The 13,705-nt window shown below is 40.1% G+C and overlaps 1 protein-coding gene across 1 annotated transcript in view; it reads left to right on the top strand.

Moving 5' to 3' along the window:
• Positions 1-1,239: 1,239 nt before the first annotated feature.
• The window catches only part of LOC138980693 (uncharacterized), a 47,659-nt gene continuing 35,193 nt past the window's right edge, over positions 1,240-13,705 (top strand). The window contains exon 1 of the mRNA XM_070353601.1: positions 1,240-1,500. Within this exon, the coding sequence (XP_070209702.1) occupies positions 1,240-1,500 (261 nt within the window). The remainder of the gene's footprint in view (positions 1,501-13,705) is intronic.

Genomic DNA, 13,705 nt, shown 5'->3' with positions numbered 1-13,705 from the left:
AGATCATTGATTTAGCTTTCTTTTCGTATGTAAACATTTCAAAGGTTTGTCTATTCTGAATTTTGTTCGATTTTTAATTGGGCCCTTCCGTTTTTGTCCAGTCGATTTTGAGGGTACCCTTAATTGAGCGGCGGTCAAGTGATACCTGTAAACGAAATCTTTATTCAGAAAGGTGATCCAGATGGTCAAGATAACGGCCTTTACTGGCATATAAAGTTTGGATGAAATGACACGGGAAATATTGCTTTAATTTGGGTGCGAAATCTGTTGCATACATTTTTTTACCAAGTTTATGAAAGCTATAAAGAGTGTCAGTATCCAATGTTGTAAGATGTAGGCAATGTCTTTGTCTTTTTGAAATCAGCATACAACAAAGTATACGTGAGTATGAAAAACTAACGTATTTGATGATTAAGCACGATTGTATGACAAACGTTTCTCCAGCTTTGGAACGCATCCCTTGATTTGTATTGACGTCAAGCCTGTGACGTCATTTGTAAAATGTAGGTAACATTACGTTGATTTCTTTTTGTGTACATGTATTTGCGGGTGTTCTGTGAGCAAAAATAACTTTAAACAGAAATTGTAGTCGCAAAAGTAACAGAGTTATTCCAGTTTTAAAAACTATACCCCCATTTTTAAGACAATATCAGGCACTAACATGACATCATTCAATGACAAAATTGCACATGATGGCTGCCATTACAATAACTAAAAATACCCAAACCTAATACATGGAATGTTAAACTTCCTAAAAACAACAGAATTAAAGAGGATTCTTTTTGATAACACTTTTTCGTTCAGATCACTGACTATTTACTGAGTAAATTTAACCGACATGACAAATATATTGAAATTTGACCCTCCACCACGAAATGAGTCGCATGTCACCTCGCGCGGTTCTGCGCTAGGCTTAATATAAGTCCGGGGAGTGTCTGGTAACAAACAGTGTGAGGGTCACCTTAGTCACAGGCTTATAACTCAAACAGTTTTCGCTCTTTTCTAAAACGGGTTTCACTACTGGATAGAGCATAAACAACTCTTTAGGAAAATGGAAAAATATGAAAATCATGCAATGGTGACATGCGACTCATTCCGTGGTGGAGGGTCACAAATAACTTTTGTGTGACGTTCTTATAGAACTTCCAAAGGTTTTAATGATGTCTATGTTCTCCATAAACCTGACCCTTTCACGCCCGACGAGCCCCCTGCTGTACAGAGCAGCACGTGCTGTACGCTATGACCTACAGGCGCTACTTTCCCCCGGCCACGGACGACGATTCCCAGTGTGCTAATTTCATCAAGCGCGTCCATTCCGCCAGACACAACAGTTTCCCGCCCGGCGCGCCAAATCTCGCGCCAGACACTCAGCACGCGCACCAGATCTCTCGTCAGCGCGCAGAAGCAGCAACTATACTGCAACGAGTTGAAACCATTGTTTACCTGGCTTTGGCAAGCAACACCTGTTTCATCGAAGAGAGAAGTTGTTTCAAGGAGACAGTATGTCCTCTGTTGTTGCATCTCTCTCTCTCTGTCTCTCTGTCTCTGTCTCTCTGTCTCTCTCTCTCTCTCTCTCCGAGTCTCTCTCTCTGTCCGAGTCTCTCTCTCTCTCTCTCTCTCTCTCTCCAGGTATGTGGGGCGCGAGAGGGCGGGGGCCCCGGGGGGGGGGGGGGGGGGGGGGGACACTTTACATGTGACTGAGTGTTTTCCGATGTTTGCAGCTTACATAAATGTATTATGTTTTCAATCTCTACTGTCTATAACGCGGGGGGAGGGGGGGGGGAGACCGGTTTTCTGCCTGTGCATCTCAGTTTCTCTGGTGGCTCCTTTGGGCCTAACTTGCATAGTATGAACCTATAAGGACTGACACAGGCCTATGTTCTAACATTACACTAGTACTACATACCTGAAGATGAAATCTATAGATTCTGTGAATCAGTGACAAGAAAGAGCTTCGGTTGGGGTAGGTTTCTGAGCTCAGTTTAGTTGTCATCTGTTATTGACACAGTTTTGAGAAAGGTTGAAATACCGAAGCGTCTCATTGTCCATAATACAAAGACTGGCAGTTTAAGATTGGCTTTGTTTTGGGGAAATAAGATGCAGGCGGTCAGATGGAAAGCATATCATTGTCTAGGATTACAGAGACTAACTGTTTACGGGGAAAAACGTTTTGTCTTGTCAAATCAATGCAACATTAGGCACAAAATAAAAATAGGTCTGTTTACGGTAACCCGACCGACCCTAGTTTTTAGGCCCGACCCTAATCTTTTTTTTGGATCGTGTGGAAAAAAAAAACGCATCCAAAATAGAGCTGTTTGCGCTCAAACAGCAGACGACAGAAGGGAGGTAAGCTCAAAGTACTGTTTATAGTTATGTTGGGCAAAAACAGGGATTGATGAGAAGAAATGAACTGTGAAACATCATAGAGAAGGGAGAAAAAAAATAAACAAATAAAAAAAAATGGAAAAAAAAAGAAGAAAAAAAGCCGACCTACCGACCCTATTTTTTCACCCTATGTTACCGTAAACAGACCTATTATTTTTTTTGGCCTTAGACTGTGGGCTGACGGAAACAAGCGGAGGGGAGAGAAGGCTATAGGAAGGCGGGAAGGGGAAGGAAGTTTTCATCGGTAGGTGTCTGCCATTTAAACTGAAAGGGTTTCTTCGGAAGTTCACCTGCAGATTTTTGTTGCTTTCGGTGAGTCTCTGCATGCACCTAAATTGAAAGTTTTTCTCCGGAGGGGGCCATGTTATCAAATACCTGGCTATTCCTAGCCACACGAGCATGCCGGGGTCTCAGTTTAACTACTTGCTGGAATTAGTTCTGCAGTCGAGATGCTAAAAACAAACTCAGTAGCAGGAGTATTATCAAAATATCATAAGATTAATGCACCATATTTCGGTGAATCGCTTTCTGGAAGGAGCGCATTTTATATAATTATGCATAGGGAAGTAAATTGAGAAACTGTATTCATATTTGAGAAAGGCTATTGAGTGCAGAGCAGCTTACAGCAAATAGAAGGAATAGTTTGCTGTCAATTATGTAAAGGTCTGGAATTATTCTGCTTCTTTTATAGCTCGTCCCAATCTTTGAAGAAAACTGGCACTGAAACGCTGCAGACCACGCAGTTTGCTACATTTCTTGAGTATGCCGAGATGTCGTTTGGCGTCAACAGTCAGCAAATGCCTGAAATTCTTTGTAATCGCCGAAATTGAAATCGGTCATAATTTCAGCTAAGCTCCCGATTTTGTTCACTGTGGGGGAAAGGTGACACCACAACTACAGCCGCCTCAAACTTCAAAACTTGACCAAAACCGTCGGCAAATCTACCGAAAAAAATTCTTGGCATCATCCTTAACACTACACGTGCGGCCGTATCTTAAAGCTGCTTGGGCGCATTAGTCAGCACTCGACTGAAAGGATAGAAGGGAGAGCTTAGTTTACCAAATACTAGCAAACGAGGTTCCGGCGGCTTTCTGCAACTGTAGCGTCTATAGTAGAAGCAATTCCCGGCCCACAAAATGTTTGTGCAAACAGAAAAAGCAAGCACGTGAACAACCTGCTGTTGAAGACCTTTCTTCTTGTCAACGTAAACTGCTCTATAATAGAAGCAATTCCCGGCCTACAAAATGTTTGTGCAAAGAGAAAAGCAAGCATTCGATACTGCTGCAGAACAACTTGCTTCTTGTCAACGCAAGCTTCTCCATCACTGATACAACATCATATGACAGATTCAGCAAGATTCGATTTCCCGGGTCTGTTGGTTGCCCGCTAGCATTACTAGACATCAGGAATCAACCCCGTTTGGGCTACATTCCTTCTCACGCCAACCAAGGATTGGCCATGGTACGAGAAAATATCAATCATTATAAATACCAAAATAATAAAAAGACCAAACATACTGTACTCACGTGTGAACGAAGAAGACAAACAAGTAATGGCGACGTTTCAACCCTACGGTCTTCTTCAGGCAACACACAAAACGGAAAAAAAGAAGAAGACAGACAGCAGAACAGAGAGAAAAATGACAGATGTAACAATTCACGAACCTTGTAATAGAGATACGTAAAAGAGCATACAATCATTATCATATAAAAACTAAAAACATAAAATAAAAATATAACATAAAATCATACAATATTATTTTATGAATCATAAAATAACACTGAAATACGTGAAAGAGCATATCTTTGCACTTTTTGGCGCATATCAAAAATGTACAGAACCTCGTTTCCTGGCACTCTGCAAACTATAGGCTCTCCCCTTTATCCCTTTCTGTCGAGTGGTAGCTAATGCATCAGAACTTCCTTTAACATACCTTCGTCCTCGTGTAAAAACCATAGTGTAACCCACCCCCCCCCCCCCCCCCCCCCCCCCTCCACGAGGCCTGCCATGTTTTTTAAGAGCATAGAAGGATCCTTTGACATATCAAAGATAAAGAGCATATTAACTACTTCCTGTACTTAAAGGGAATTATCTGCTGTATATATGTATATATACAGGGATCGCGTTTACGCACGATTTTTGCGTATTTGACGCATTTTAAAAGTCGCTGACGCGTTTTTTTCGCCGCGCCGCGTAAGCCATACGCAAAAATATTGTAACTTTTTCTTGTCTTCACGCAGCGCTTTTGCTTTGACTTAATAATCACCCGATCCTGAAACTGACTATAGGGCTCGAGAAGTGACGTCACACATGAAATCTGCGCGTCAAAACTAAAGTCCGTTTCTTTTTGCATCGAAGTATCGCAAACGAACGTAACGAGGGTATTACCAGATAATGTCTTGTCGGATAATGAAACAGACATTAGCTGCTCTCCCATCTCGCGCTTCCAAAAGGCGGAAAGTGTGTCTAGTCGTATTAGAGCGGGAAACAAACTCGCAAGGCCCGAAGGTTGGAGACAGCAGGGGTGTTATTCGACAGGCGTGCGCGGAGTTCGACAGGAAAACTCGCCGTATTTAGGTAAGGAGTGTCTTTAAGTCTTTCGTGCGTGTTTTGTTTGTGTCTGTACGTGTTTTCATAGTACGCAAAAATATTGGTCCGTGACGCGTTTTTTTCGTTTCGTTGCGTATGACTTACGCGTTTTTTTAAAAGCTAGCGCGATCCCTGTATATAATTATACGAATTCCGAAAATAACTCTGTCGGGTTTGTATAGCTTGTGAAAAGGTGAATACCGGCCTGGGAACAAACATTGCAACGGGTCAATCATTAGCGAGGGGTGTGTCTAAAACGCGTGGACAAGGGGCATTATTTGTCCCCGAAAAAGCAAGGGAGCTCACTCTTTCACAGCCCATACAAATCCAACGGAATTATTTCCGAACGTCGTCTATTAAACTTGAAACCGACAACCATATCAATCAGAAAAAGTAATTTAGCAACAAAATTCCAAATTTAGGCCAAACAATAAAAAAATAGTCGGTTTACGGTAACATAGGCCAACAAAAATAGGGTCGGTAGGTCGGGATTTTTTTTTTCTCAAAAAACCCCCCATATTTTTAAGTTAAGTTTTTTTATTTTTTTTATTTTTTATTATTATTAAAGTTATTGAGACATCCCAGTGCACTAAGGGATTTATAGAGCAAATCGAGAAAATTCATTATTGAACGAAGCGCATAGCGCTGAGTTCAATAATTATTTTCGAGATTTGCTCTATAAATCCCTTAGTGCACTGGGATTGCTTCAATAACGATATTGTCAGTACCGCCAGAGAAAAAAGAAGATTCAAAACGCACATTTTGCTACGCGCATTTGGATAGGCGTAACTGTGTGGTCAGGTTTGTGTCAGATCTACTTTTGTGTGGGCTGTCTCAAGTGTGTCGTGCTTTCGTCACACGCAAACTTGTTTTAATTTCTGTTGGTAAATTCCAGAGTAGCGTTAAGCTAAAAAGTGATGATCTTTCATACAGACCTCATTTAAACTCGGAGAAAGGACTGTACTCTTAGTTAGTGGCGATTCGAAACCTTCATCGAGCTTCGACAGATTGACTGTGCAGAGTGTTGCCCCTTGACTCCAAGGCCACGGTTAGCACATTTTTAAAGTAAATATGGCATGTTTCTCGTGTTGTATCTTCACTCATCGGGGAGTCTGGTACTATATATGAACGGTAAGAATGCTCTGAACTCTACACGTATTATATCCCCATCGTTTGTTTGTTCACATTTGCCCAACATGTTAATTTGCTGCGGGGTTTATGTCGTCTGCTAGGCGGCTAGGGCAATCGAACCACTGAACTGCAGTCTCATTTCAAAAACAAAAATTGCTCGTCTGCACGCATGAGGCAGGCTGGTAATAAGTTTTATACATGGTAAAAACGTTCTTAACCCTACACGTTTTCGATTCCGTTGTTGTTGCCTTGAAATAATAATTCGGAAACCATTCATTTACTGAACTGATGCAGTCGTATTTCAGTGTAGTCTACTATAACAGAGTCGACTTTCAAATGCTGGACACACAGTCTAGCTGGTACGTTATCGGAATAACACTTGTGTTTTCTGTTTGCCGCTGGGAATTTTATACTAACTCATCATTTGGTAATGTGGTTAATAAGCTACATGCCACTAACACGGCATATGAGAAGAATCTTTGCAAGTCAAAACGAGAAGAGACCATTGTGGAAGAGACACCGTGCCAGCCGCTTCTATTTTTAGATCAGTGGGATTCACTGTGGCACAGGCGCCTGCGATCTGTCAGAAAAAAAACCACTTCTGCTTTGAGCCGCAGGAAATTTATGGTTATTTTTTGGTAAATTGGAGAATATAAGCTACATGTCATTAATTAATTCTGAGGATGAGAGTACAGTCTCGCTTTGGCAAAGGGTGTAAGAATACGCTCTGTGGAAAAGTTAGCGCACTCCAAGAGTGCGCTAACAGATTTAAGCGCATCGTCATTAGCCAATCAACTGGTTCACATCAGTCATGTGACACCAGTACTTACATTTTTTTTTCTCCAAAATGCCAAAAAAAAGTCTAGGGTCGCGCGAAAAAATAGAGTCGGTCGGGATACCGTAAACAGACTTTTTTGGGGGGCCTTACCAGGCCTTCATTTCTTTGGTTTAAACGGTTGTATCTAGACAAGTTTACAAAGCCATGTAAGGCCTAAAAAACAAATAGGTGTGGTTACGGTAACCCGACCTACCCTATTTTTAGGGGCCGACCCTATAACTTTTTATTACATTTGTCAAAAAAAAAACCAGTGCAGAAAACGCAATGAAAGCAAAAGCGCTCGAGTCGCACACTTATTTCCCTGTCAAGTAGGTTTAATTTGTACACATTAAAAAAAAAAGTTTAAAAAAAAAGTGATAGCCTACCTTCCTACCCTAATTTTTGGGGCTATGTTACCGTAACCACACCTATTTTTTGGGGGGGGCCTAATCTACTATATAATACTGGTAGGATTTTCGGTGGTTTTTCGATTCCTGTCACCAAACCGCGCGGATTTGTGCCTTCTCCTTCGGTTGCTATGCCAACGTGACCCAGGAAATCGATTCCGCTAGGTCCCGACTTCCAATTTTGTCCACGAACAAAGTTTGAAGAGGTTTGTCTCGCAAATTTGAGCAGAGAACAGTGAACTTTGACCTGAACTTTGACATCGCGGCGAAAGAGATCTGTGATTGGTTCTTCTTCAACTTTCGGTTCGACTAAACACGCGACCGCACCTCAGACGAACCTAGCTGTGTGTTTTATTTCTCTACCCCAGACGAACCTAAAATAATAAGAAGATAGATAGATCTGTTTATCTGTTAATGGAACTCCAAAATATTCCATAGATTTGTTTACTAAATAGTTCGAAACATTATCACCTGATAAGTCGCCGTATAACCTTATAGGTTCCAGCGACTAAATATTTTCCCCCGGTTCAACCATAGACATGTACGTCATCATGATCTCCCCTTAATTTGACCGTTATTTTGGCTGTCTTAGTGAAATGGTAAGATATATCTCTATGTTTTTTACATGTAAGTGTTCGGAAAAAATACAGTTATAGCAGCTATGTACAAAAATAAGCAGCATATGCTCTTTTCGCCAAAGTAAAGTCCTTTTTTCTTCTGGTTTCTTATATGTGTCACAGCACACCGCAAGCTTTTAGGCGAATAGCAAGTGAGTGGTATATATATATCATCAATTTTATAGAAGATAACGGTGTAAAATACTTACCATGTTCATGTCCGTTATACGTTTTCAATATTCCATATGTGTCATTTAATTGTGTGTTGCTTGATGCTATGTGTGTGTGTGTGTGTACATGACTTTAAATAAGCATGGATGGATGTGTGCACTCGATTGTGTGTGTGAACCATGTATATATTTTCTGTTGTCAATGTTGTCAATTAGATATGTTATACTATGCGTTTGAATCATTAAGTATTTTAGACGTCATACTTTTTTTCGTATCTTCACGATGGCTTTTTACCCGTTTAAATTTTAATGCTTCCAACTTTCAAAGCGCTGCACGGCTGGGAAGAGATGCGCACTTTTATCACTGTTGTTCATGTAGACGTAATCATGGATTCATGCAAACGTCATACCTGCTGTATTTTATTTTGTTTGTTTGTATAGTCGCGTGCGGTCGCGCAGTCTTTTTGGTCAGTTCCGATTACCTCCCATTGATGCGAAAACCTATATGACTGTTTTTTGTTATTTTTCTCTCTGTTAATTCACCAGTGGCTATGTAACATGTGTTATACCTTATAGGTTCCAGCGACTAAATATTTTTCCCCGGTGCAACCATAGACATGTACGTCATCATGATCTCCCCTTAATTTGACCGTTATTTTGGCTGTCTTAGTGAAATGGTAAGATATATCTCTATGTTTTTTACATGTAAGTGTTCGGAAAAAATACAGTTATAGCAGTTATGTACAAAAATAAGCAGCATATGCTCTTTTCGCCAAAGTAAAGTCCTTTTTTCTTCTGGTTTCTTATATGTGTCACAGCACACCGCAAGCTTTTAGGCGAATAGCAAGTGAGTGGTATATATATATCATCAATTTTATAGTAGGTAACGGTGTAAATTACTTGCCATGTTCATGTCCATTATACGTTTTCCATATTCCATATGTGTCATTTAATTGTGTGTTGCTTGATGCCATGTATGTATGTGTGTGTGTGTGTGTACATGACTTTAAATAAGCATGGATGGATGTGTGCACTCGATTGTGTGTGTGAACCATGTATATATTTTCTGTTGTCAATGTTGTCAATTAGATATGTTATACTATGCGTTTGAATCATTAAGTATTTTAGACGTCATACTTTTTTTCGTATCTTCACGATGGCTTTTTACCCGTTTAAATTTTAATGCTTCCAACTTTCAAAGCGCTGCACGGCTGGGAAGAGATGCGCACTTTTATCACTGTTGTTCATGTAGACGTAATCATGGATTCATGCAAACGTCATACCTGCTGTATTTTATTTTGTTTGTTTGTATAGTCGCGTGCGGTCGCGCAGTCTTTTTGGTCAGTTCCGATTACCTCCCATTGATGCGAAAACCTATATGACTGTTTTTTGTTATTTTTCTCTCTGTTAATTCACCAGTGGCTATGTAACATGTGTTATACCTTATAGGTTCCAGCGACTAAATATTTTCCCCCGGTGCAACCATAGACATGTACGTCATCATGATCTCCCCTTAATTTGACCGTTATTTTGGCTGTCTTAGTGAAATGGTAAGATATATCTCTATGTTTTTTACATGTAAGTGTTCGGAAAAAATACAGTTATAGCAGTTATGTACAAAAATAAGCAGCATATGCTCTTTTCGCCAAAGTAAAGTCCTTTTTTCTTCTGGTTTCTTATATGTGTCACAGCACACCGCAAGCTTTTAGGCGAATAGCAAGTGAGTGGTATATACATATCATCAATTTTATAGTAGGTAACGGTGTAAATTACTTGCCATGGTCATGTCCATTATACGTTTTCCATATTCCATATGTGTCATTTAATTGTGTGTTGCTTGATGCCATGTATGTATGTATGTGTGTGTGTGTGTACATGACTTTAAATAAGCATGGATGGATGTGTGCACTCGATTGTGTGTGTGAACCATGTATATATTTTCTGTTGTCAATGTTGTCAATTACATATGTTATACTATGCGTTTGAATCATTAAGTATTTTAGACGTCATACTTTTTTTCGTATCTTCACGATGGCTTTTTACCCGTTTAAATTTTAATGCTTCCAACTTTCAAAGCGCTGCACGGCTGGGAAGAGATGCGCACTTTTATCACTGTTGTTCATGTAGACGTAATCATGGATTCATGCAAACGTCATACCTGCTGTATTTTATTTTGTTTGTTTGTATAGTCGCGTGCGGTCGCGCAGTCTTTTTGGTCAGTTCCGATTACCTCCCATTGATGCGAAAACCTATATGACTGTTTTTTGTTATTTTTCTCTCTGTTAATTCACCAGTGGCTATGTAACATGTGTTACAGAATTGCACCGGTGTAAGGGTTAACATTTTATTTTTCACCAAGAGAATATAATTCATTATATGCGGGATAATGTGCGGGGGGGGGGGGGGGGGGGAGGGGTGCAAACAACATTTTCACAAGCACATAACCAACAAAATGACATCGCATGCGCAGCACACAAAGTGCGTAGCACGGGTACCACTAGTGTATGATATGATAAAGGAGCACAACAAGACAAACTAATGTATGGGCTCTTGGAGACAACAACAAACAAATTCTTTGTGCATGCCCAAGTGCAAGGCTAATTTCATCATGTAAACATGGGCAGATATGTGCGGGTTTACTCTATGATTTAAACCAGAACGAAGGGTATGTTTCACGCTGACCGGATTCATTAGTCACCACTCGAGTGAAACGCAGGGAGGGGAGAGCTTTAAGTTTACTTGTCAACTAACGAAGTTCCGGTGGATTTGTGCAACCGTAGCGTTTGTAGTAGAAACAATTGTCGGTCTGCAAAGTGTATTTGTGTAACGAGAAAGGCAAGCACTCGAATAAAGAAAAAAAACAAGCACTCAAACAAAGAGAAAAACAAGCCCTCGAACAAATAAACAAGTCGCGTAAGGCGAAAATACAACATTAAGTCAAGCTGTCGAACTCACAGAATGAAACTGAACGCATTGCAATTTTTCAGCAAGACCGTATACTCGTAGCATCGTCAGTCCACCGCTCGTGGCAAAGGCAGTGAAATTGACAAGAAGAGCGGGGTAGTAGTTGCGCTGAGAAGGATAGCACGCTTTTCTGTACCTCTCTTCGTTTTAACTTTCTGAGCGTGTTTTTAATCCAAACATATCATATCTATATGTTTTTGGAATCAGGAACCGACAAGGAATAAGATGAAAGTGTTTTTAAATTGATTTGGAAAATTTAATTTTGATCATAATTTTTATATATTTAATTTTCAGAGCTTGTTTTTAATCCAAATATAACATATTTATATGTTTTTGGAATCAGGAAATGATGAAAAATAAGATAAACGTAAATTTGGATCGTTTTATAAAAAAATATTTTTTTTACAATTTTCAGATTTTTAATGACCAAAGTCATTAATTAATTTTTAAGCCACCAAGCTGAAATGCAATACCGAAGTTCGGCCTTCGTCGAACATTACTTGACCAAAAATTTCAACCAATTTGGTTGAAAAATGAGGGTGTGACAGTGCCGCCTCAACTTTCACGAAAAGCCGGATATGACGTCATGAAAGACATTTATCGAAAAAATGAGAAAAAAAACGTCCGGGGATATCATTCCCAGGAACTCTCATGTAAAATTTCATAAAGATCGGTCCAGTAGTTTAGTCTGAATCGCTCTACAAACACACACGCACAGACAGACAGACACACACACAGACACACACACACACACACACACACACACACACACACAGACACACAGACACACACACACACACACACGCACATACACCACGACCCTCGTCTCGATTCCCCCCTCTACGTTAAAACATTTAGTCAAAACTTGACTAAATGTAAAAAGCAAGTCCTCGAACAAAACAAAAGCATTCCCCCCAGCCTCGAACAAAGAGAAAAGCAAGCACTTAAACTTGCTGTCGAAGACCTTGCTTCTTGTCAACATAAACTGCTCTGTGCCCGACTGTTTTAGCAATGTTCTATTCTGTGTGTTGTATACAGGCGCGGTCGAATTGATTCCGTGCTAGGCAAGTGATATCTTCATTTTCAAAGATACATTATTTTTAATAACAGAAGTTAGTTTCTTTAATTGACTCATTTTCGAAAGATTTCCCTGGCCTGCAGAGAAAAAATAGGAAGATTTGTACAGATAGATATGATTGTCTCTGTTCATTAAATTGAAAACAAATCACTCGACTCACATCGAAACCAAAAAGACGTGACAAGAAAATTGATTCTACGTCTTTGATTGTATCCCTAAATCTTCTTATTCGTATATGGGCTGAAACTCCCTCGTTCACTTGTGTTTTTTGCACGAGTGGATTTGTACGTGTATTACCGTTTTTACCCCGCCATTGAGGCAGCATACGCCGATTTTGGGGGAAGCATGCTGGGTATTTCCGTGTTTCTATATAACCCACCGAACTCTGATATGGATTACAAGATCTTTTCCGTGCGCACTTGGTCTTGTGCTTGCGTGTACACACGAAGGGCGGTAAGGTACTAGCAGGTCAGCACATAAGTTGACCTGGGAGATCGGAAAAATCTCCACCTTGAACTCATCAGGCGGCCACGGCCGGGATTTGAACTCACGACCTTCCGACTAGGAGACCGATGTCTTATCCACTACGCCACTGCGCCCGTCGTATTCCTAATCAACAGGAGTATTACTGACATGAATAATGAAAATCTATTCTATCAGGCGTGTCCTTAATTAACTGGAGTATTACTGACATTTGGTACACATAATACGCGTTAAATTGACTAAAAACTCATATTACCATCTGAACCAAGTTCTGTACACTGACCCACTTCCAATACCTGTTGATGCCATCTCAAATTACTACGCAGCAGGAAGAAAACTATTCTGGTTAAGGGCAAACAATGGAAGTCATACACTAATTACTTGCGATGGCAAGATGCGTGTTTGACCTACTTAATAATGACTATCATCTGTTAATGATTTTCTGGAGTGACACTTACAAGAAGTTGACAACGAAAGAATGAAAACAATACCAGCTATTGTGTTTTCAGCGTAGCAATAGGGCCCGATATTTAGACGAGACAAGTATAATGCCGACGAGTCGAAGACGAGTCGCATTATACTTGTTCGAGTCTAAATATCGGACCCTATTGCTACGATGAAAACACAATAGCGATTATATAGCTATTCTGACATTAAATTCTGTGTTAAAATCATGTTTTTGTCAGCAACAAGTACCAGAATGGTCCATGTCGCTGATTGCAGACGACGGTTCCCTTTCCGCATGAAGCCACGGAAATAACCGAACATTGAAAAACCCACGGACATGTATTACGGAGAAAACTCGAGATAACCGGATGTTTAGCATTACGTCAATATGCTAGGAATCATATGACGTCATGACGTATCATGCTTGCCTACGTATATATTGTATGTTCGAAAGTCTGACTTCTGTTGGGAATTCGCGTGGTGAAGACTGCTGTAAATCTGTAGATGATAAGAGAACAAGGATTGTCTCAAAAGAAACGACTAAATGTTTCAGACCGGTAACTTCATTTCAACATTGCACTATACAATGGACGTTCTATGTGACAGGAGAATTTGCT

The sequence above is a fragment of the Littorina saxatilis genome, linkage group LG11 (genome assembly GCF_037325665.1).
Source record: "Littorina saxatilis isolate snail1 linkage group LG11, US_GU_Lsax_2.0, whole genome shotgun sequence".
In the NCBI taxonomy this organism is placed as follows: Eukaryota; Metazoa; Mollusca; class Gastropoda; order Littorinimorpha; family Littorinidae; genus Littorina; species Littorina saxatilis.
The sequence above is the reverse complement of the archived record's forward strand: the minus strand, read 5'-3'. Positions and strand labels throughout refer to the sequence as shown.